The 23082-nt window shown below is 44.9% G+C and overlaps 1 protein-coding gene across 1 annotated transcript in view; it reads right to left on the bottom strand.

The window, feature by feature from the left end:
- Positions 1-22345, bottom strand: part of PIK3CG (phosphatidylinositol-4,5-bisphosphate 3-kinase catalytic subunit gamma) — an 86699-nt gene extending 64354 nt beyond the window's left edge. Inside the window, exon 1 of the mRNA XM_075599701.1 lies at positions 22229-22345. Coding sequence (XP_075455816.1) covers positions 22229-22231 — 3 coding nt within the window. The 5' untranslated portion in view covers positions 22232-22345. The remainder of the gene's footprint in view (positions 1-22228) is intronic.
- Between the last annotated feature and the right edge of the window lie 737 nt (positions 22346-23082).

Here is a 23082-nt window from a genome sequence, read left to right as displayed (position 1 = left end):
CCCCAAGTAGTATAAAAAGGAGAAGACAACAATCTTCAGCCATCCAGTATATTGAAAGACAGAAAAGTACAAATCCCTGACCATATTGTGACATACGACAGAGAAGCCCGATGCTACATCCAATATGACAAAAATACACAGTAAAATACTTATATATTCTCTTGAAAAAGGGTCATTTGTGTGTTCTGTCCATATGGTGACATACCAAGATAGTGTCTGCTTCCCCCCCACCCCCTGAAAAACTAAACTGAATCAAGACTGCAACGCAAAACATTTAAATATATTTTCTTCTCACACGTACAATATGTTTGTTCACATTTCAGTTGTGGGGTCACGTGGAGCAATTGTATGGCTGTGACCTCATCCAGAACTGCTATGGAATAATACATTTTCAATACATACTCAATGTTCTATGATCCCCAAGGACACTTGCACAGATCAGCAAACAATTGTCATGGATACTGTACATCCTCCAACAGTTGATTTGACTATTACCGAACCGATGATATACTGGCACAGCCTCTCTGGATACTTGCTTCTGTTTATATTAGATATCTTTTATGGTTTGGGTCACACAATTCATCTCCATCACCGTATATAACAAATGGCATAGCAAGCTTATTTATAAACCATATTTTGTTCCACTGTACGTTTTCAGAAAAGTCTAAAATCGAAAGCCTTTAGCTACTGTATAAGAGATTATCATATACAAATAGTTGATTCATTTTGCCCTCAACAGTTTTTAAATGCATACCTTGGTAAAATGATGTCATACTGTACTTGTAAAAATGTGCTTGAGGAAAGATTAGAGTTTACAAATGACTGACATGGAATGTATCAACCCGACCCTGAACCCAAGCTACATTCATGAAATACTCCCCCACCTTCTTACTGTATGGTCAATGACAGTTCTATATTATTATCACGTATGCAATCTCTGTCTTGTAATACTGTTTAATATCATGTTGCTTGCCCTTTTGTTAATCTGCTTCGGTTTCATATTACATTGTTAGTTCTTATTTTTATTATAATAATAATAATAATAATAATAATAATAATATGTTCTTGTATAGTGCTGCTAGTTTTATGTAGCGCTTTACAGAGACATTTTGCAGGCACAGGTCCCTGCCCCGTGGAGCTTACAATCTATGTTTTTAGTGCCTGAGGCACAGGGAGATAAAGTGACTTGCCCAAGGTCACAAGGAGCCGACACTGGGAATTGAACCAGGTTCCCCTGCTTCAAACTCAGTTTACTCATTGAGCCACTCCTTCTCTCTTCTTTTTTTAGCAATATTTACAGTTTAAGTACAGATGTTTCTTGGTGGTATGACAAGTTTATATAGCATGAATCAGTAACACTTTAAAATACCTATCTACCCATAATCTATCAAACATTAGTTTCTTAAAAACCTTTTATTTCCCACATTGAGAACCTGATATTCAATGTTGTTTGTTTGTTTGTTTTCATCAAATATTTGTCCTCTCAGAACACACAATTTATGGACACCAAGTGTAAAAAGAAAAAAGTTTGTGAAAACATTGTTTAATATAGTCCTGATTTATTTTTAATGGAAAATGGAGATAGAGAACGGCACTAAACAAAAACGCATAAATGCATACATGTCTAGCTTAGGTTTTCCAATGCAACACCACTTACAGTAAATTCTAACTCAGATCAATTAATATATCCTTTGCAATAGCTTAGGTGCAGTTCGTGAGAGATGATACTGAAGGTGACAGAAGATACTGGTCAATATTTATTTATGATGCTTAGCAATAAGCAGGGCCGCTTATAGGGAGGGACTGCTGTCCCAGGCCTGGTGGGGTTAGGGGCCCGGGTCCTCTGCCCACACATGAATTCCCTGCAGCGGGCCCTGAGATGCAGGAAGTACAGAGGGGAAATTCCTTCCTCTGCAGAGCCTCTGTAGGTGGGCGGGGCCTCGAGGACAGCAGAGCAGGACTGAAGCTGCAGCCTGAGATACAGGCTGAGAAAGGTGAGGGAATGGTTAAGTGAGGAGGGATGCAAACAGACATGAAAGTGAAAAAGGCAGAAAGGAAGAGAGAAAAAGTACAAAGAGCAGTATATAAGAGGGAAAAGAATGACACGGAGGGGGGGGGGGAGAAAAGAGGGAAATGCATGAAGGGAAAAGAGTGAGAAAGGGGGAAGAAAACATGGGGGATTAAAGAAAGAGACTGGCATGTGAAAGAGAAGAGGGAGGAAAAAAAGACGAAGGGGAACTAATATAAATACGAGGAAGAACAGAGAGAAATAATGATATGAACAGAATAAGAGGAGAAAAACATGCTGGGGAGGGGAGGGAGAGGCTGGGGGGAAGGAGAAAGGCAGGCTGGGGGGAGTAGAGGAGGAGAGAGACAGGCTGGGGGAGGAGAGAGACAGGCTGGGGGCGGGGAGGAGGGAGTAAGAGAAAATGAATGTTCAAGTTTATTACGTGAAGGGGAAAATGAGAGTTAAGATGGAAAAGAAAGTTATTGGAGGAAAGAAACAGATAAGGATAAAACGAAAATCGAGAAACACATTAGGGGAAGGAAAGTAGAAAAAGACTGGAAGGAGTAAAAGAACGAAATACATGCTGGGGGGGGATAGGAAAGAGACATGCTGGGGGGGGGGGAACAGAGAGACATGCTGAGGTGGTGTAGGAGAGAGACATGCTGGGGGAATAGGAGAGAGACATGCTGCGAGGGGGGGGGGGAAGGAGAGAGACATGCTGGGGGCCGGGGGGGAATAGGAGAGAGACATGCTGGGTGGAATAGGAAAGAGACATGCTGGGGGGGGGGGGGGGGAAGGAGAGAGACATACTGAGGTGGTGTAGGAGAGAGACATGCTCGGGGAATAGGAGAGAGACATCCTGGGGGGGAAGGTAGGAGATAAACATGCTGGGGGCCGGGGAGAATAGGAGAGAGACATGCTGGGTGAGGAGAGAGACAGGCTGGTGGCGGGGAGGAGGGAGTAAGAGAAAATGAATGTTCAAGTTTATTACATGAAGGGGAAAATGAGAGTTAAGATGGAAAAGAAAGTTATTGGAGGAAAGAAACAGATAAGGATGAAACGAAAATCGAGAAACACATTAGGGGAAGGAAAGTAGAAAAAGACTGGAAGGAGTAGAAGAACGAAATACATGCTGGGGGGGGATAGGAAAGAGACATGCTGGGGGGGGGGGGGGGGGAAAGAGAGAGACATGCTGAGGTGGTGTAGGAGAGAGACATGCTGGGGGAATAGGAGAGAGACATGCTGCGAGGGGGGGGGGGGAAGGAGAGAGACATGCTGGGGGCCGGGGGGGAATAGGAGAGAGACATGCTGGGTGGAATAGGAAAGAGACATGCTGGGGGGGGGGGGGGAAGGAGAGAGACATACTGAGGTGGTGTAGGAGAGAGACATGCTCGGGGAATAGGAGAGAGACATCCTGGGGGGGAAGGTAGGAGATAAACATGCTGGGGGCCGGGGAGAATAGGAGAGAGACATGCTGGGTGGAATAGGAGAGAGACAAGCTGCTTTAGGAGAGAGACATGCTGGGGTGGGGTAGGAGGGAGACATGCTGGGGGGATAGGAGAGAAATATGCTGGGGGGATAGGAGAGAGACATGCTGGGGGGATATGAGAGAGACATCCCTTTAGGAGAGAGACATGCTGGGGGCCGGGGGGGGGGGATACGAGAGAGACATGCTGGGGGGTAGGAGAGAGACATGCTGGGGTGCGGTAGGAGAGAGACATGCTCGGGGGGAATAAGAGAGAGACATGCTGGGGGGATAAGAGAGACATGCTGGGGGGGATAGGAGAGAGACATGCTGGGGGGGGATAGGAGAGCGACATGCTGGGGGGTAGGAGAGAGATGCTGAGGGGGGGGGGTTGGACAAAGACATGCTGGGGGGGATAGGAAAGAGACTTTCTGGGGGGGGGGGGGATAGGAGAGAAACATGCTGGAAGGAGAAGAGGAAAGAGAAATGAGGGGAAAGGAGAGAAATACAAGGAGGAGGGGAGAACCGAGAAACAGAAGGGGAAAAGATGGAATGAGAAAACGTATGAGAGAGAAAGACATTAGGGGGGAAAGGAAAGAGAAAGGCTGGAGGTGGAGGGGGGAACAAAGACATGATGGGGCAAAGTAAACCAAATAGGATTGTTGTAAAATGTACAGGGGCCCCATTCTTCAAATTTGTCCTGGCCCCAAAAATCCTGTTGGCGGCCCTGGACATAAGGTACTTTTACTAAGCACCAGTCACATACTTAGCACTGTTTTCCAAATACCGTATAGTCAATTACCTTCTGAAATTGTAGACATGTAATGGTTTTCAGAAGAACAATATAAAAAAATATGAGTCAAACTCTGCACATAGACCTACATCTTTAAGATTGAGCTGTGAATTGTATCACACATGTTGGTGTCCATTTCATAAAGGGTATTCTTGACGTAGCTATCGTCTATTTTCTGATAAAAATGCCCTGCCTTTAGACCATTATGTACCTATAGTTTTAGGTTTGAGTTACAATACTGTACATGTAGAGAGGTCACAATCACACACATGCACGTTTTAATACGATCTGAGGCTTCTATCTCCATTTACTTCCTGGTTACTGCCAATCAGTTGTTTGCTTACTACAATGCTATACACATAAATATGCCACAACATTTATTTCCTCTTCAAAACAAAATAATATTGCGTCATTCCCAAATGATTCATTATCATTTAATTCCTGTACTTGGCAAAACCAAAGATTCCTTCGTCACTAAATAGGTTACAATAGTTCATGCATTAACATATATTATTTCAATAACTATTTTAAAAAATGACACAAAGTGTAGCAATTTCTAAAAAATCTAAAAAAAGAAAATCTGAAATGATGTTTTATTATTTACAAAGCGTATATAGTATGTATTACATTTCATTACTAAGCACGGAAAGTTTACATTGTTTGTATACTTATCTTTAGCTTTCATTGAGGTCATAGATGATGGGATTGGTTTTGCTGATATTAAAAGGGCACATTGTGAGACTGTAATAACAGCCTCATTGTGTAACAATTTTGCATAAGCAAATGTTTAAAGAAGCAGTTTCAGTTATGTGGTCCAAAAACTACACAAATCCACGTGTATATTTTTATATACAGTGATAGTGTCTCTCTCTCTCTCTCTCTCTCTCTCTCTCTCTCTCTCTCTCTCTCTCTCTCTCTCTCTCTCTCTCTCTCTCTCTCTCTCTCTCTCTCTCTCTCTCTCTCTCTCTCTCTCTCTATATATATATATATATATATATACAGCTCAACCCCGCTATTCGCTATAACGCGGATCCGCTTATAATGCGGTTTGAGCGTCGACCCCGAATATTAAAAAATATTTTTTTTGCACACACACTGCACACACTCACAAGACACTGCACACACTGCACACAGTGCACACACTGCACACACTCATAGCACTTTGCATACACTCACATCACACTGCACAAACTCACAGCACATTGCACACACTCACAGCACATTGCACACACTCACAGCACATTGCACACACTCACAGCACACTGCACACACTCAAAGCACACTGCACACCCTCACAGCACACTGCACACCCTCACAGCACACTGCACACCCTCAGCACACTACACACACTCACAGCACACTGCACACACTCACAGCACACTGCACACACTCACAGCACACTGCACACACTCACAGCACACTGCAAACACTCACAGCAAACTGCACACACTCACAGCACACTGCACACACTCACAGTACACACAGCATACTCTCACAGCACACACAGCACACTCTCACAGCACACAGCACACTCTCACAGCACACACAGCACACTCTCATAGCACACTGCACACACTCACAGCATGCACACAGCCCCCCCCCACTACCCACCTACCTCCCTACCTTTGGTGTCAGCTGCTGGGGCATCGTGGGGCTGCTGGATCGGGATCGGTGTGGGGCTGGGGGGACGGGGACTGGTGCAGGGCTGGGGGGATGGGGATTGGTGCGGGGTTGGTGGGGGGGATCGGTGGGGGGATCGATGTGGAGCTGCTGGGGCATCGTGGGGCTGCTGGATCGGGATCGGTGCGGGGCTAGGGGGGGATTGGTGCGGGGCTGGGGGTGGGATCGGTGGGGGGATCGATGTGGAGCTGCTGGGGGAAGTGAGGTTGCGAGGGGAATGCTGGTTGAAGTACGATGGCTGCTTGGGGACGTGTAGGGCTGCCGGCGCCTCACTCCACCTCTTCCCCCATCCTCCCTCCTCCCCCTCCTCCCGATCGGGCGCGCGGCGGCCATTTTTGTTTTTTAAATTAGCGCGACCCCGGTTATAGCGCGATCGCATTGGGTGGCCCCGAGGACTGCGCTATAACGGGGTTGAGCTGTATATATATATATATTTATATATATATATCTCTCATTATATTTTCCTTAAACCCTTATCTCACTGGCTCAAAGTGGTGGGAAGGTAGCAACGGGTTTTCAGGCAGTTTTATAGCTGCACTTGTGCTGGTAGGTTCAACCATACTATGAAATCTTGAACAATATACCCGGCTAAAGTGGGAAAGGTAATTGCCAACACATAAATGAGGCCAGCATGGCAAGTAAGGCCTCAATCCCCAAATATGGAATACATAGTAAAAGCAATGGCCCTCATTCTCCGGAGGCTGGAATGTTCCAGGGCTTGACAGAAGTAGAAGAAGTGGAGATGAAGGCCTCCTTGAGCACAGAAGCGGACACCTATTATATTACAGAGGTACACAAAATGGAAGAATCAGCGGAGTAGGCTTCATCTTTACCAGGATATGGTGAAACAACATAGGGGAGTATGAAAGCTCACCAAAAGGAGCAGCCAGAGTAGTCTTTCAGGTGACAAAGAGATACAAGCTACAAATCAAGTCACAGAGACAATGAAGTGGAATACTTTTACCATAAAATCAACCAGCTTAACAAGAAAGTGGTACCTCAAGATCATTACAGGAGATTTCAATGCAAAGATTGGTGCCCAGCAGAAGGAAGAAACATAAGTTAGTAAGTACGGCAACAGAATGTGAAAACTTCTACATCATGAATTTATCCTTCAAGAAGAATTCAGATGGAAAATGGACATAGAGTGGACCAAATAGAATCAAGAATGAAAATGGACTATATCTTATCTAACAAGAAACACGCGTATATCTTATCTAACAAGAAACACGCGATTGAAGACCGCACAGTCCTTAACCGTTTTGACAAAAGGAGTGATCCCCCAAATGACATCTGCATGCAAAGATAGAAGAAAACTGATTAAAAAGACTACAAAAACCATCAACATCAAGAAGCTCAGGAATAAGCAGGGAATATCAACTGCAGATGTAGCAAAGTTTCATGTTTTCACCACTGGGGTAAGCTGTGATCAAGCGACTGTGGCTGCCCCGGTGCCAGAAGATTAACGCTGTGGGAGGTCCGATCAGGAAGCATGGACCTCCCACAGGGAACTGTGGCAGACACTGTCTCCGGAGATGCAGACATTTGCTTTTCCAGTCGCGGCTCCAGTAAGAGTACACCTTGCTAGATCTGTAGAGCTAAAACATCGCTTCAGCTTGCTTGAGAACACCTTAAAAAACAATTACGAAGATTGTAGTTGAATGCACAGAAAAAAATAATTGCTAACAAAAAAACAAGATAAGAAGAGACAAAGCAGTTACTGAGGAGCCAAACTAAATGAAACAATCCGAAGACGCAGGAACAAGAATTGAATATGCAGAGCTGTGCAAGACGATCCGTAAACGTCTAACTGAAGATGTAAGAAAATGTAACTGTGATATGTTGAAGACTATAAACAAAGATAACAGAAGCTCAAAGAAGATGAATCAGCGACTGATAACAGGGAAGAAACAAGTCATTGCACTCAAACAAGACGATGGATCAACAATAAAAGACAGCACATTTATCATAAAGAGAGTTGAGAATGCCTATATAAAATTGTACAAAAAATACAAATAACACAGGGCATAGTCCAGCAGAGGTAGAGCGAGAAGAAACCACCAATGATGTACCATGCGTCCTTCAAGAAGAAGTGTCAAATACATGTAACCAGGTCCCCTCTGGTCCCCCGGTTCCCGTTTCCCCCTCCCTTACCTCTGCCATGGTAGGGGTGCTTGCGGGTGGCGACGGGCTGGCCGGCGGCTCCCTTTGCAGGGCGCTGCCATGTTTAATGTGTTTGCGCATGCGCGGAGTGTCATGCATGCGCAGAAGCGACACGGCGGCCATGTTGAGGTTGGTGCTAGGCTCATGCATGCACAGTGTAGACTCAGGAGCCGAGGCGGCCATTACACCTTCGTGCATGCGCAGTAGAGATCACGCACGTGGACCCAATAGCAAAGAGCTCCGCAAGGGACTACAACTCCCAGCAGCCCCAGGGTCTGGAGCCCAGGTGACACCAGGGAGCCAATGGAAGAGCCAGATTCCCCTGCAAAGAGATATACATTTCGCACGCTGGGGAATGACAGATCAGTAGGAGCTGGGACACAGACAGGGGAGGGTTTAGCTGCAGGGAGGCAAGTAGCCTCTGCACTAGGCCAGAGATCTCCCTAAGCCCCAGCTAGGCCCTACTCACATACCAGGTTGTGGTTGCTACAGGGACAGGCCCTTAAGTAAAGACCCTGCCCCTTTAGTAGTTAGTAGTTAGTAGTTCAGGGACACAGCGGCCGAGCTGCGCATCCCTGATAAGTGTGGTCTGGGACCAGACCTTTCAAGATTCCGAGATGGTCTGCATGGTGGGATCATCCAGAAGGACATCACCCCACGCAGAGGCGGACTCGTCGCGGAATCAGAGGATCCACTTTATCTCCACATCAACGCGCCCGGGTGTGGATACACCCGGCAGGTACCTTCAGCCTCACAAGTGCACATCCAACATCTCAAATTTGGGGTGCTGGGACATGGTATGGGGTTACAGCCCTGCGAGGCATGTGGTAATTGTATCTCTAGTCATTATAGAGTATAGTGTGAAGAGTTATCTGTTATATCTCTGTTACTGTAAAGCCTTTCTATTTTTACTAAGCGTATGTATTCATTGTGAATGTGTCCTGTGAGGGGCTGCTCCCATTCTGCTGGGATCCCTCTCAGGTGGAGGCGCTGCACCATATGGTAAGAGTAATTCACCCCAGGCTCCCTGTGGCGGAGACTTAGGCTCCTGTGAGCCAACAGGTAAGGGGCAGCACCAGTAGCATAATTACAGCCCACCCCCAGATTTCACTTAGGGGGGGGGGGGGAAACAGGGCTACATACAATAAAATATATAAAGGCTCCTGGGGAAGATGGAATTGCAACTGAAATCTTGAAAGAAGCTGGGGAAGAAATAGAAAAAATCCCTGCAAAACTCTTTACATGCTGCTTGCAGAACAAAACATGTCCAGAACAATTGAACAATGCCATAGTTAGCCTTAGGCACGTTCTATAGTGGCGTGTGCGCGCTACGCCGTGCGGGCGCAGATTTTTAGTTGGCTGACGTTAGTCAGCCTTTCTATATGAGGGCCGCGCGTGCGCGCACGGCAAGGAGAGGGGAGCCGACAGACAGCGGCGAAGATGAAGAAATGAATCTTTTCGCGCCGCTGCCTGCGCTCAAATGTATGTGTGTATGTGTGTATATGTGCATGTATGTATGCGTGGATGTGTGTTTGTATGGATGTGTGTGTGGGGGGGGAGGGTAAATAATTGCACAAAAAAAAAAAATTATTAAACTTTTTTTTTATTTAAAAAAATCTTACTTTAAACTTAATTTCACTCCCACAACATATACACACACATACACACACATATACACACATATACACTTACCTGCAGCTCCCGGCTCTATATACAAGGAAAGCATGCGGCACGTGCACGCGCGTTCGCATAGGAACGCGCGGCCGCACGACCGCATGCTGTATGGAACGGCCCTTAGCCACAAGAAATGAGACAAAGACATCAAGAACTACAGACCAATCAATGTACTTTCAATCATTTAAAATACAAGCTTTTTATGAAGATAGTCTCTTTATAACTAGTCCAAATTGGCCGTTTTATTCCCCATTTTTTATGGACTCACTTCTAAAATGGACTTTTAACATTATGGGGGCTATGCACTAAGCAGTGATAAGTCGTTTTAAGAGCGCAAAGGGCTTTTAGAACGTGAAGTTCCGCCGAGCGCTATGCACTAAGCCGCGCAAACAGGCACTTTGCACTCTAAAACGGACTTTTTCTTGAAATTTTTTCAAAGTCCAACTTTGCTTGTACGATCAGCTGTTTGCGCTGAATCCTGCCCTTCTGCGGGATTCACTAAGCAACGCAAACTGATTGTACGTGAAAGTTGTGCTGAATAAAGCTCACCAGCTAAAGGCAGGTGATAAAAAAAGCTGGACTTAGAAAAATTCTTTGTTTACCTTTTTGCAGGCGCAAAACCAATACAACAGGCCGGCGGGTGTCCCCGGCTGACCCCGCAGGGGTCCCCGAGGGAGGGTGTCCCCGGCTGACCCCGCGGGAGTCCCCGCGGGAGTCCCCGCGGGAGTCCTGGGGTACCTGCGGGCCTGCGGTACCAATGTTGTGCCAACAAAAATACCAAACAATATTTTTAACTAAATACACCCCCCTAACACATACAGTACAATAATGTGCAAAATAACTATTATCCAGATATGGCTAATAGATTATTTGCCCATTATTAAACACTGCATTAGCATACCTAAATAAAGTCAATAAAAACAGTAGCCAGCTAATCCAATCAATACAAGCAGTAACAACATCAACAATTATTTAATTAAACCATTAACCAATGAAACCAATTAATTCCTAAACCAACTCAAAATGAATAGTAACACTAACCAATCAAACCAATTAATTACAACAACATTAATGAATGTAAACATTAAAAGACAAATAAATATATTCAAACAATCTCTGAAAGAACCATAAAACGCATTAGCTAACATAATAACACATTAACTACAAACGAACACCAATCGCAAACATTTTATTACATTAAGCATGAAAAAAAAAAACAATGACATCCACATAAGAAACTGACATTAAAAAAACCAACAGCAATACCAAGCCAGAAATGCCGACCCAAATATTGTAATAATAATGTACAGGCGGTCCTCGTTTTACGACGTTTCGTTTTACAACGAACGGCTTATCCGACGCTTGTCAATGCATCCCTATGGCCCGTTTTACGACACCCGAACGGCTTATCCGACGCTCTTACGACGCTTTAAAAAATTGCTACAAATGAACAACCAGACGGCTGCAGGCTAGGGAAATCATTCAGAACAGTCTGTGTGAAGGTTTGGTGGTGTATTTTAGGCCCTAAACCATGGCTGATCAAAGCAAAAAGCAAAGTGCTTTTACTCCAAAAAGGAATAGAAAATCTATAAGTTTGGAGACCAAGCAAAACATAATAAAGCGCTCTGAGAAAGGAGAGACGAACACAGAAATTGGACGTTCCTTGGATATACCTCGCACAACTATTGTGACAATAATCAAAGACAAGGCAAGAATCCTGGAACAGATGAAGGGCTCAGCACCTATGCAAGGTACAACAATAAGGCAACGTGCTGGGCATATTGCTGAGGTAGAAAAACTCCTCATCATATGGCTGGAAGATCAATCCCAGCGTCATGTGCCCATTAGTTTAGCCTTAATTCAGGCCAAGGCTTTGAGTCTGTATGAGGACATTAAGCAACAGCATGGAGAAGGGACCACTGAGGAAACGTTCACTGCAAGTAAGGGCTGGTTTATGCGGTTTAAAGAGAGGGCAAACTTGCATAACATTAAAGTGACCGGGAAAGCTGCTAGTGCGGATGAGGAGTCAGCTAAAACCTTCCCTGTTACATTGGCCAAAATTATAGAGGACGGTGGCTATTGCGCACATCAAGTATTCAATGTTGATGAGACTGGGCTCTACTGGAAGAAAATGCCCAGTAGAAGCTACATTGGAAAAGAGGAAAAATCTATGCCCGGGTTTAAAGTTGCAAAGGACAGGCTGACTCTTCTGCTTGGATCAAATGCTGCAGGTGATTTCAAGCTAAAACCTTTGCTTGTTTATCATGCAGAAAACCCTAGGGCATTCAAGGGTTATGCAAATAGCACACTTCCAGTGATTTGGAAGTCCAACCGTAAGGCATGGGTAACAGGGAGCCTTTTTGAGGACTGGTTCCAGCATCAATTTATTCCAGCTGTGCAATTATATTGCATGAACCAGAACCTCGATTTCAAAGCATTGCTGCTCCTGGACAATGCTCCTGGCCATCCCGTGTACCTGGATGACCATCCTCCAAACGTCATGGTGGTGTTCATGCCCCCCAACACCACCTCATTGATACAGCCGATGGACCAGGGGGTTATCGCTTCCTTCAAGGCCTACTATCTTAGGCGAACATTTTCCCAGGCCATCAGAGCAACCGATGTGGAAGGTGGTCCAACCTTAAAAGAATTTTGGAAGGGTTACAACATTCTCCATGCAGTGAGAAACATCGGAGAGGCATGGAATGAGGTGAAACAATCCAATTTAAATGGAGTTTGGCGTAATTTGTGCCCGGATTTTGTGTCTGATGTCCAAGGCCTTACAGAGACTGTTGCAGAAGTTACAGAAACTGTTGTGCAAATGGCCAGAGATCTCAACTTGGAGGTGGAAACCGAGGATATTGAGGAGTTGCTCGCTTCACATTCTAACGAGTTGAGCAATGAAGACCTCATGCAATTAGAAGAGCAAAAAATTGCTGAAGAGGAGGCCCACCAATCTGCTGATGGGGCACAGCCACGTAAATCATTGTCAAGCAAAATGTTGGCTGCGGCATTCAAGCACATTGATAGCGCACTGGCCATATTTGAGGACAATGACCCTAACATTGAACGGAGTTCAACAGTCAGTCGTGGGGCGTCTAACCAAATCAGCTGCTATAGAGAGATCTACACGCAGAAAAGGAAAGGATCTGTCCAGACTTCAATGAAGAGGTTCTTCAAGAGGCCGAAACCTTCAACTCCACCTACATTACCTCCAAAAAGTCAGTTGTCTGTTGAAGACCCCCCCCACCCCCAATCATCTTCCTCCAATAACTGATGTGTTTTTTTTTTGCTCATGTACATTTCTGTACAGAATACAGCATAGTTTTATTTTTATAGTTTTATTTTACAGTTCTGGAATCAATAAATATAATGTTTCCATCATAATCTATGTGTGTGCTGCATATCTTATTGCTTGAGTAACATTTTCTGTGTATTTTAGCATTAAAAATGCCTTCAGGAATGGAACATTTAATTTAAACAGTGTTCCTATGGGAAAACGGGTTTCGCTTTACAACGCTTCGCTATCCGACGCCATTTTGAGTAACGCATTGCGTCGGATAACCGAGGACCGCCTGTATTAATCTGTACCCTAAAGTGGTACAGATTAATATATTGAGCTCAAGTGATTTGTATAGGCGCCAAAATTCCCATAAAACAATTATTCGAAGTGAAATACAACAAACAAATTAAACAAAATAAAACATGAAGTGTAACCCAAAAAGATACTTCTCAACCTTTCCAGGAAATATGCAGAGATTTCCCACAGATGCAGTCTTGGTTTGGGGTGGGAAGGGAGCGATCAGATCAGGAACACATCATGTAAATACAAAAACATAAAAACAATAATTGTGCAGTATATTCGTGTAATTAGGACTAAATGAATATCTTGGCTCTTCGGGATTTCCTACTTACAACAAGTGTAAAATATATAGCGCAGTGGTCTGACACAGTCAGGGTGTGTAGAGATAGTTGTCACTTCTCTAGGTGTATCCTGGCCCAGGTAGGTTCCAGTGTAGAGGATCTTTTCAGCAGTGATTGTACTCAAATCCCGATATAATACATGCAATGGAAAACAGAACAGACCAATGGTCTAGATTGCAAAACAATATTTATATCGCAGGTAAAGAAATAGGAGATGTACTCACAATAAGTACAACTGAATTGTACATATATTGGTATCTTTCAACGAATATGTGTCAGTCCAAATGGTAGTGCTTCCCACGATCCTCCAGTACCTCCAAACTCACCGCCGGCGGTGGCGTCTGACGTCACTTCCGACTCACGGGTGACCGCATCCGGTTGTGCTGGATGGCGACGCGCTGGGATAGGATCTGTATTGGAACTCAAGCGTCCGGCGTCTTCTCGTCTAGGCAGCTGCAGCAACTTCTTTGGCTCTACGCGTTTCGCTGTGTGACATACAGCTTCCTCAGGAGCATATGCTCCCATATGATCGTGGGAAGCACTACCATTTGGACTGACACATATTCGTTGAAAGATACCAATATATGTACAATTCAGTTGTACTTATTGTGAGTACATCTCCTATTTCTTTACCTGCGATATAAATATTGTTTTGCAATCTAGACCATTGGTCTGTTCTGTTTTCCATTGCATGTATTATATCGGGATTTGAGTACAATCACTGCTGAAAAGATCCTCTACACTGGAACCTACCTGGGCCAGGATACACCTAGAGAAGTGACAACTATCTCTACACACCCTGACTGTGTCAGACCACTGCGCTATATATTTTACACTTGTTGTAAGTAGGAAATCCCGAAGAGCCAAGATATTCATTTAGTCCTAATTACACGAATATACTGCACAATTATTGTTTTTATGTTTTTGTATTTACATGATGTGTTCCTGATCTGATCACTCCCTTCCCACCCCAAACCAAGACAGATTAATATATTATCAGTCAATGTGCCTCCCCCCAAAAAATCAAAAATCACATCCAATGAAAAAACCTGTAAAAAAAAGACATTAACAAACATTCTATATATTACTTACCATTAGAAGTGGTGGCCCTCCGACTCCTGGGGAAACAGGAAGCTCACGTACCTTGAAGGCCTCCAACAGCATCCGATGCCATCCGCCATGAAGATCCAGATCAGGTACCCCAATCTTCTTTTTTCTCTCTTTAATCACCTTCTTCTATCTTCATCAGTCACCATTTCTAGTTCTTCTTTATCTTCTTTCTTCATCTGTCAATCCAAAATACCCCATGTTAAATCCCAACCGATGCAGTCTCGTCAGCTTCTTGGGCTCAAATGAGGCGTCACGGCCTTAAATAGGGCTTGTGACGTCACATTTAACCTCAAAATGGTTAACAGCCACCTGATTGGCTGTTCAAACCATGTTCCGACTTAAATTTTTTTTTGACATGACGTCACTTAAAGGGAATGATGCCAGCCAATCAGAATGGCTGTGCTTCATTTGCCTTTAAGATGACGTCACGAAGCCGGCGTCACATGGTATTTCAGCCAATCAGATCGTGGGAACCAATTCCACGCTCTGATTGGCTGAAATACCATGTGACGCCGGCCATCTTGGATTTCGTGACGTCATCTTAAAGGCAAACAAAGCACAGCCATTCTGATTGGCTGGCATCATTCCCTTTAAGTGACGTCATGTAAAAAATTTTTTTTAAAGTCGGAACATGGTTTGAACAGCCAATCAGGTGGCTGTTAACCATTTTGAGGCTAAATGTTACGTCACAGACCCTATTTAAGGCCGTGACGCCTCATTTGAGCCCAAGAAGACGACGAGACAACATCGGTTGGGATTTACCATGGGGTTTTTTGGATTGACAGATGAAGATAGAAGATAAAGAAGATCAAGACATGGTGACAGATGAAGATAGAAGAAGGTGATTAAAGAAAGAAAAAAGAAGATTTGGGTACCTGATCCGGATCTTCATGGCGGATGGCATCGGATGCTGTTGGAGGCCTTCAAGGTACGTGAGCTTCCTGTTTCCCCGGGAGTCGGAGGGCCACCGCTTCTAATGGTAAGTAATATATAGAATGTTTGTAAATGTCTTTTTTTACAGGTTTTTTCATTGGATGTGATTTTTGATTTTTTTGGGGGAGGCACATTGACTGATAATATATTAATATGTACCACTTTAGGGTACAGATGAATACATTATTATTACAATATTTGGGGGGCATTTCTGGCTTGGTATTGCTGTTGGTTTTTTTAATGTCAGTTTCTTATGTGGATGTCATTGTTTGTTTTTTTCATGCTTAATGTAATAAAATGTTTGCGATTGGTGTTCGTTTGTAGTTAATGTTGTATTATGTTAGCTAATGCATTTTATGGTTCTTTCAGAGATTGTTTGAATGTATTTCTTTGTCTTTTAATGTTTACATTTATTAATGTTGTTGTAATTAATTGGTTTGATTGGTTAGTGTTACTATTCATTTTGAGTTGGTTTAGGAATTAATTGGTTTCATTGGTTAATGGTTTAATTAATTCATTGTTGATGTTGTTACTGCTTGTATTTATTGGATTAGCTGGGTGCTGTTTTTATTGACTTTATTTAGGTATGCTAATGTAGTGTTTAATAATGGGCAAATAATCTATTATCCATATCTGGATAATAGTAATTTTGCACATTATTGTACTGTATGTGTTAGGGCGGAGGGGGGGGGAGGGGGGTCGTGTATTGATGTTTGTTAATTCTTTTTTTAATATACATTTTAATTATAGTGTAGATGTGCAGGGTGGCTCCGGAGCTGACCCGCGTTGGTTTCAGGTCCGAGGACCCCCTACTTCAGGATATACAGGCCCCATTATGGGGTGCCGGTATCCCCTGCACTTTCAAGTGTCCGCGTCACGTGACCGGGACATTGAAATTCTGCATGGGGATACCGGCACCCCATGACGGGGCCTGTATCTCCTGAAATAGGGAGTCCTCGGACCTGAAACCAAGAGAATAAACCGTTCCTTTTATACTCCCGCCTAGTGTGTGATCTTACTGGGGGTGAGGTGATAGTTCTACTGTAGGAGATCATCTCCACCAACCTGGAGCCTACAGCAGATGGAGGCGCTGCACTGCTAGAGAACCATGTGATGTAGCCCAGAAACCTGATCCTGTGTCCCCACTACCATCGGCAGACAGCTCAGCCCTCCTGCTACCAGCAGGTATCATGCACCACATACGTAGTAAGGGCAGAATTTTCCGAGATGGTGGGGGAAGTACCGTTACATTTGGAGGAGCTGCTGAGATACTGCTCAACAGGTCAGGTTTTCAGTGATGCAAGGCTAGAAGTAATAAGGTACGCTTCCAGAGCAAGTGCTGAAACTGAAGGAGGGAGGCTAAGTGTAGTGTCCGGTGGAACTCCTTTCCCCAATCACGGAACAATGCTTTAGACTGCCCTATTGGGTGAATGGTCTGGAGACACCAGTGCTATTGCTGTTCTGAGTCGCCCTGAGGCGGGTAGTCGGGATGCCTAAAGGGGGTGCTCTGGTTAACTTAGTCCCAGGGGCCTCTGGAGAAGGTCTGCGATGCTGGCAGCCAAGCAGGGCTGCTAGGGAGTGTCTTAGGAGGGGTGCCTGACGTACATGATGCCTAGACCTCTCTGTTGGAAGAACGCCCAGAGTACTACTAGCCGTAGCCAGATCATGGAATCCCAGAGTGCTTGTAATGGACTGTGGTCATGTGCAGTGTATCAAGATGGAGCTTTGCTAGCCTGGGGTAAAACCTACTCTCGGTAGACTGCAACCATGTACTGTACAGATCCACAAGGAACGGATTCCCATCGGAATCGCAACTCCTGTGGGGTCAGAGAACAATGGAGGTTTCCTTCTCCGGGAATGCACTACGTGAGTCACATCATCTAAAATTGCAGTTCCCGCCGAGAATGGGAACTGCACGCCTTTTTGCAAAGTACTGCAAGGATCTGGCTCGAAAGCCAGGACCCCACCCAAGCATCGTGATTGGCTCAGCCAGGAGTCAGTCATGCCCTGTCCACGTCAACGGGTGCCCCATCTCTAATCTCCACCAGAGGGAGGGGACACACCGACAGCCAATGCCTAAAGACTTTGGAGAACAAGGAAGGTACCGAATGTGGTGAGCCGCACCCTCAGTTCTTCGGAGCCTGGCGTGTAAGAGGTGTGAAGCTACCATTTCTCTTGTGCCCGTGTCTACTAGGAGTCCTGAACATGTCAAGTGATATGGACTTTACCCACTATCGACTACCAGGAGGGCTCCTGGTGGTAAAAGTGGAGGGTAAAGGGTACCTCAGATGTCTATGCCCCAAGTGTGATTTCCCAGGTGGCGAATTGATGTGGGGAGCCAAGTGTGTCCGCTGCGGAACCGTTTCCTGAATCCACGCTGCTGCGGCCCACGGAATTCGCAGAGAAGGATGCGACCAACCCCAATACCTGGGTGGTCATCTCCGCTGCTAAGCAAATGTCTACCTCAACTATGGAGGCTTCAGAGGGCCCTTGTGCCTCAGAAGAGGATCCAGGGGATACGAGTACCCCGATGACCACAGAGTAGGCTGAGACGGTTCCAGACCCGGTCCCCGCAGAGGAACCAGAGACAGTCAGTGAATCGGAACCAGCCCACGAGCTCCCGGGTAAGGTGACTGTCTGGGGTGATGAGACACCGTTGTTCTCAGAGGCGCATGAGCCGGGACCGGCTCTGCTGATTGCCACTGGTGACTCAGAAATGATCCGGTGTATCTCCCCTGCGGAGGTGTCCCTGCCTTCCTCCTGTGCCAGCAGCAGATGGTCTTCCGTGGTGTTTCAACCGCTATCAAATATGCCGACCAACACTGGGGAGGAACAGAACAGTTCTAGTGGCTCTAAGAGACGAAGGAGTCCTGCAACAGTGACCGCGACCGCGAACATGAGAGGCAGATGAGCTTACCCCTCGTGGAGGTGTACAGAGGCCGATCCAGGGACTCTACGGTACAGATGGATGTGCCTTCCGGTGCCGATGTCCGCTCGGATGACGACGATGCCACCCCCGTGCAACAACCTGATGTCAACGTGTTTCCGGTGCGGGATCTGGAGCTGTACCAGGACCCCGCGATACCTGCCGGAGATGACCTCTTACTACTAGCAATGGCTGGGGCAGATTAGAAGACTGATTCCCACTCCGGTGAGTACTGCTATAGCCCCAGTGAAAGGAGCTGCCTTTATCCAATCCATGAAGAAACGTTTGGCCGTAACCAAGCGGCTGCTGCCGTGGGCAATATGGCCTTGACACCTGAGATAGCGTGGGCAGATGTTCCGACCCTTGCTTTCCTGGCCCAGTACCGGAAATATGTAATGGCCCATAGCCTATGCCAAAACCGGCCCCTGCACCTGAGTTAATCCGTATCCAATTGGTGAAGGGTCCGGGCAATATATCTGCTACATTTGACCGGGACTGTGCTACATTTAAAACCCTGTACCCGACCAGCACCACCCCTTCTTTGCAACCCGCAAAGGGCAGTGTCTCTATTGGCCCTTACCAAGGGGGTGCCTCATCTGGAGAAGCTAACCAGACCCTGAACACTATTATTGAGGTTCTCCATAGTGGGAGGAACCTATATTCTGTAAGATGGACAACTTATGGCTATAGTCAAATAAAGCTGCTAATGGTTCCAGTAAAGCTGTAATGACTGTGTACACAGAGAATGTGTCATGTATATTAAATGTGATAAACATTATGTGAATGTTATGCTGTTATATTCCAGGTTACCTTTAAGGATGGTACCCGAAAATTTAAGGCCCAAGCAGGGTCGTTGGGATTCCACCAGAGGGAGGATGTAGCCATGCCACCTTTGGCTACTAACCTGCCCTACTCCTGTAGTAAGTCCTGCTAGAATCAGGCTGCCAGTAGTCAATATGGGTTTTACACACTCACTGGAGCTGCACTTGAGTGACAGTGGGAGGCGGTGAGATCCGGCTTATCATGTCCAATCATGGAACAGACCTGGTGCCTTTCTCCTAGCTGTACTTAAGGGCAGTCCGCCCCAAATTTAGCAGTGCCTCTACCTACTCGAGAGGGGAAGGTCACACAGCCGACTATTGGGCCTTCTCTTGTCCTCTTCCCCTTGGGGGAGAGTGAGTGTGTACCATATCTCTGCCCCTGCTACAGGGATAGGGAAGAGCTGGGAATGCTGCGGGTGCCCTTGGCCTGTAGTGAAGGTCCAGGGACCACCCTTCAGTGAGTAGAACTACGGTGGTAATGTACCCCAGAAACCTGATCCTGTGTCCTCACTACCATCGGCGGACAGCTCAGCCCTCCTGTTACCAGCAGGTATCATGCACCAAATACGTAGTAATGGCAGAATCTCTCTCTCTCTCTCTCTCTCTCTCTCTCTCTCTCTCTCTCTCTCTCTCTCTATATATATATATATATATATGTATATATATATATATATATATATATATATATATATCTACATACATACTGTTTTACAAATTCCTTTATTAGCTCTCCTCTCAGAAAAATGGTCTGTTAACACACTTTTATTGTAAACTCTGTTAACAATATGATCACAAATCGTATAGCTTGTTTCTGGGTTTTTTTTGCCCCTCTCTTTTTACACTTCATACAAATAGGTTGTGCACAGGTTATCATTAATCAGTATCTAGTTTTTTTTTGTTTTCTCACAAACGTATAGTAGGTTGAAATTTCTGCCCTATTCAAGTTGTAGGCAAGGAGTCCGGTCTGCCCTTATTTCTATTCAATATTATTTTCCATTTATCCATATCTCAATGCAGTTTCCTATGCTAAACTGCATTTAAAACACGTGTATTGGTTATACTCTTTGTCAGTATATAGTATATAGTGCAATCAGGTTAAATATACTCTCTCAGTGTTTATACAGATCCCGAGTATAACTTGACCGCAGTACAGGCATACCCCGCATTAACGTACGCAATGGGACCGGAGCATGTATGTAAAGCGAAAATGTACTTAAAGTGAAGCACTCCCTTTTCCCCACTTATCGATGCATGTACTGTACTGCAATCGTCATAACTGATGTAAATTACGCATGTGTAACAGGCTCTATAGTCTCCCCGCTTGCGCACAGCTTTGGTATAGGTAGGGAGCCGGTATTGCTGTTCAGGACGTGCTGACAGGCGCATGCGTGAGCTGCCGTTTGCCTATTGGGCGATATGTACTTACTCGTGAGTGTACTTAAAGTGAGTGTACTTAAAGCGGGGTATGCCTGTATACACTGACACAGAGTATAACCAGACATTATTGGGCTGTGAGGGGAAAAAAAGGGGTTTGGGCATCGCTCTGTTTAAATGTTGCAGCTTGGGGATGGTATTGTGGGAGTCGTGTAACACAGGTTGGGAACTCGGTCAGTGTTGGCTCCTTGTAGTGAGGTGTCAGACATCGTATTTGGAAGTTTGGGGAAGGTTGGACGGCCGGAATGGGAGTGTCCTTCCTTATGGTGTGTTTTGTGCCATGCGGTGAGTGGCAATGTGTGCGCGAGCTGAGGGTATCACTCCAGCTATTGGTTCATGGTAACGGAGCAATCTGCCTGAGTCCCTAGTCTGGATAATTGCTGTGTTTTAATATGTTGTTGTTATTAATAAAGCCGTGACTGGTTTATCCTCCCAAGAAGTTGTGTGGTGCGGTTCTTTGGGACTCTGGGGAGGGGACTAGCTCGAGGCATGCGTAAATCATGGATAACACCATATCACAACACCTTTTGCCATGTTCCTACCCATTCCGTGTGATTATACTAATGTAACCACAACAATAGATCTTTCTCCATGCTACACTGTATTGTTTTTTTTTAGTTTGAAGGAGTGAGGAGTAAACGAAACTGGGGTTAGGGGAAGAGTAATGACATACAGTAAGAGGCTCTAGTTATGTGTATGAATCTATTTTGCAGGACTTATTTAGTGTAGCGTGTTGCCTGAAAATTACCCCGCTAAATAAATCCTGATTCAATAAGCACAAGAAGAAAAGTTATGCACACTTAAGCCGTTCGTAGATATGGTCCCGAGCAGAGGGCGAAATGGAGTAATGTTAATAATGGAGCCACTGAAAAGAAAAAGGACACCAGATCCACACAGCAAAACACAACAAGACACAAACAGCAACTGTAGTCATCAACTGTCACTGATTTGGAGTCACCCTCAGTGATTTTTAGCATAAGCCATCACAGTATCACTGCTAAAAGAAACAGTCTGCACTTTTCAGTGAAAATACCAGTGTTTGGTCCTCAACTCACAGGTTTCACTGCAGTGAATTGCTGGGAGGTTGATGTTTTTGCTTCTGTGGATCAGAAGCTGCCAGTGACTATTGTCTTAAAGCAATGCGTTGTCATCAAAATGCGTCTTTTTAAAAAGGAAAACCAATGATTGCCAGTTTCGTATTGCAGCCCCTATTGCACGTTAGCTTGTACAACACTAAAATACCAAAGCTGAACTAGCAAATGAAAAGCAGAAATTATCCAACACCCGATCTACTTACCATATTTCCCTCACAGCAGCTGTTTTTGTTATTACTATTTCCCTTCCGTTTTGTGTGGTGTTTTATAACAGTATTTGAAGATGATTGGCGCCATCTGCTGGATCTCTTTATAGTTCTGAAACTTCTAGAAAAAGAAATTGCTCAGCAGGTAATAGAGCCCAATCGCAGGCATCAGAATGTTTTGGGCCCAGGACATGTGAAGAATGGGCCCCCATTCTTTACTCGTCGACAGTTACAGCAAATATATACTGTATCTACTTTGCCCAGTCATGTCACCTAACTTCTCCCCCCCCCCCCTATTCCTTGCTCTCTTCTCCCCTCAATGTCTCTCGCACATACTTATTTATTTATAAAATGTTTTACCAGGAAGCAATACATTGAGGGTTACCTCTCGTTTTCAAGTATGTCCTGGGCACAGAGTTATAACGACAGATACATGGTTACAATTAATGAAAAGGGTTATATAGTACATTATATACAAGACATTGCATGCACAGTTAAAGACCAGATTAAAATGTGAGACAGCTTTAGTTTTAGAAGAATTTAGACTGGTGGTGGAAGTGAGAGTCTCTGGTAGACTGTTCCAGTTGTGGGGTGCACTTCATGTCATTGTAGCTTTTCCCCTTGTGTTGCTATATCGTCTCCTCACGTATTTCTCTCTCACCCTTATCTCTCAATCATTTCCTTCCAATGTCTTCCTCTGCTTTCTATCCCCGTTTGTTTCTTAATTTCTTGCCCCATTATCTCCTTCATGCAGTAGTGTATGTGGGGCTATACTTATTTGTGTATCTTTTAGGCACATATTTGTAGCATTGTTAGTATATTGTGTCACAGTACCAATAGTGTTTAGTGGA

The sequence above is a fragment of the Ascaphus truei genome, chromosome 5, assembly GCF_040206685.1.
Source record: "Ascaphus truei isolate aAscTru1 chromosome 5, aAscTru1.hap1, whole genome shotgun sequence".
NCBI classification, from domain to species: domain Eukaryota; kingdom Metazoa; phylum Chordata; class Amphibia; order Anura; family Ascaphidae; genus Ascaphus; species Ascaphus truei.
This window is presented reverse-complemented; position numbering and strand designations above follow the sequence as displayed.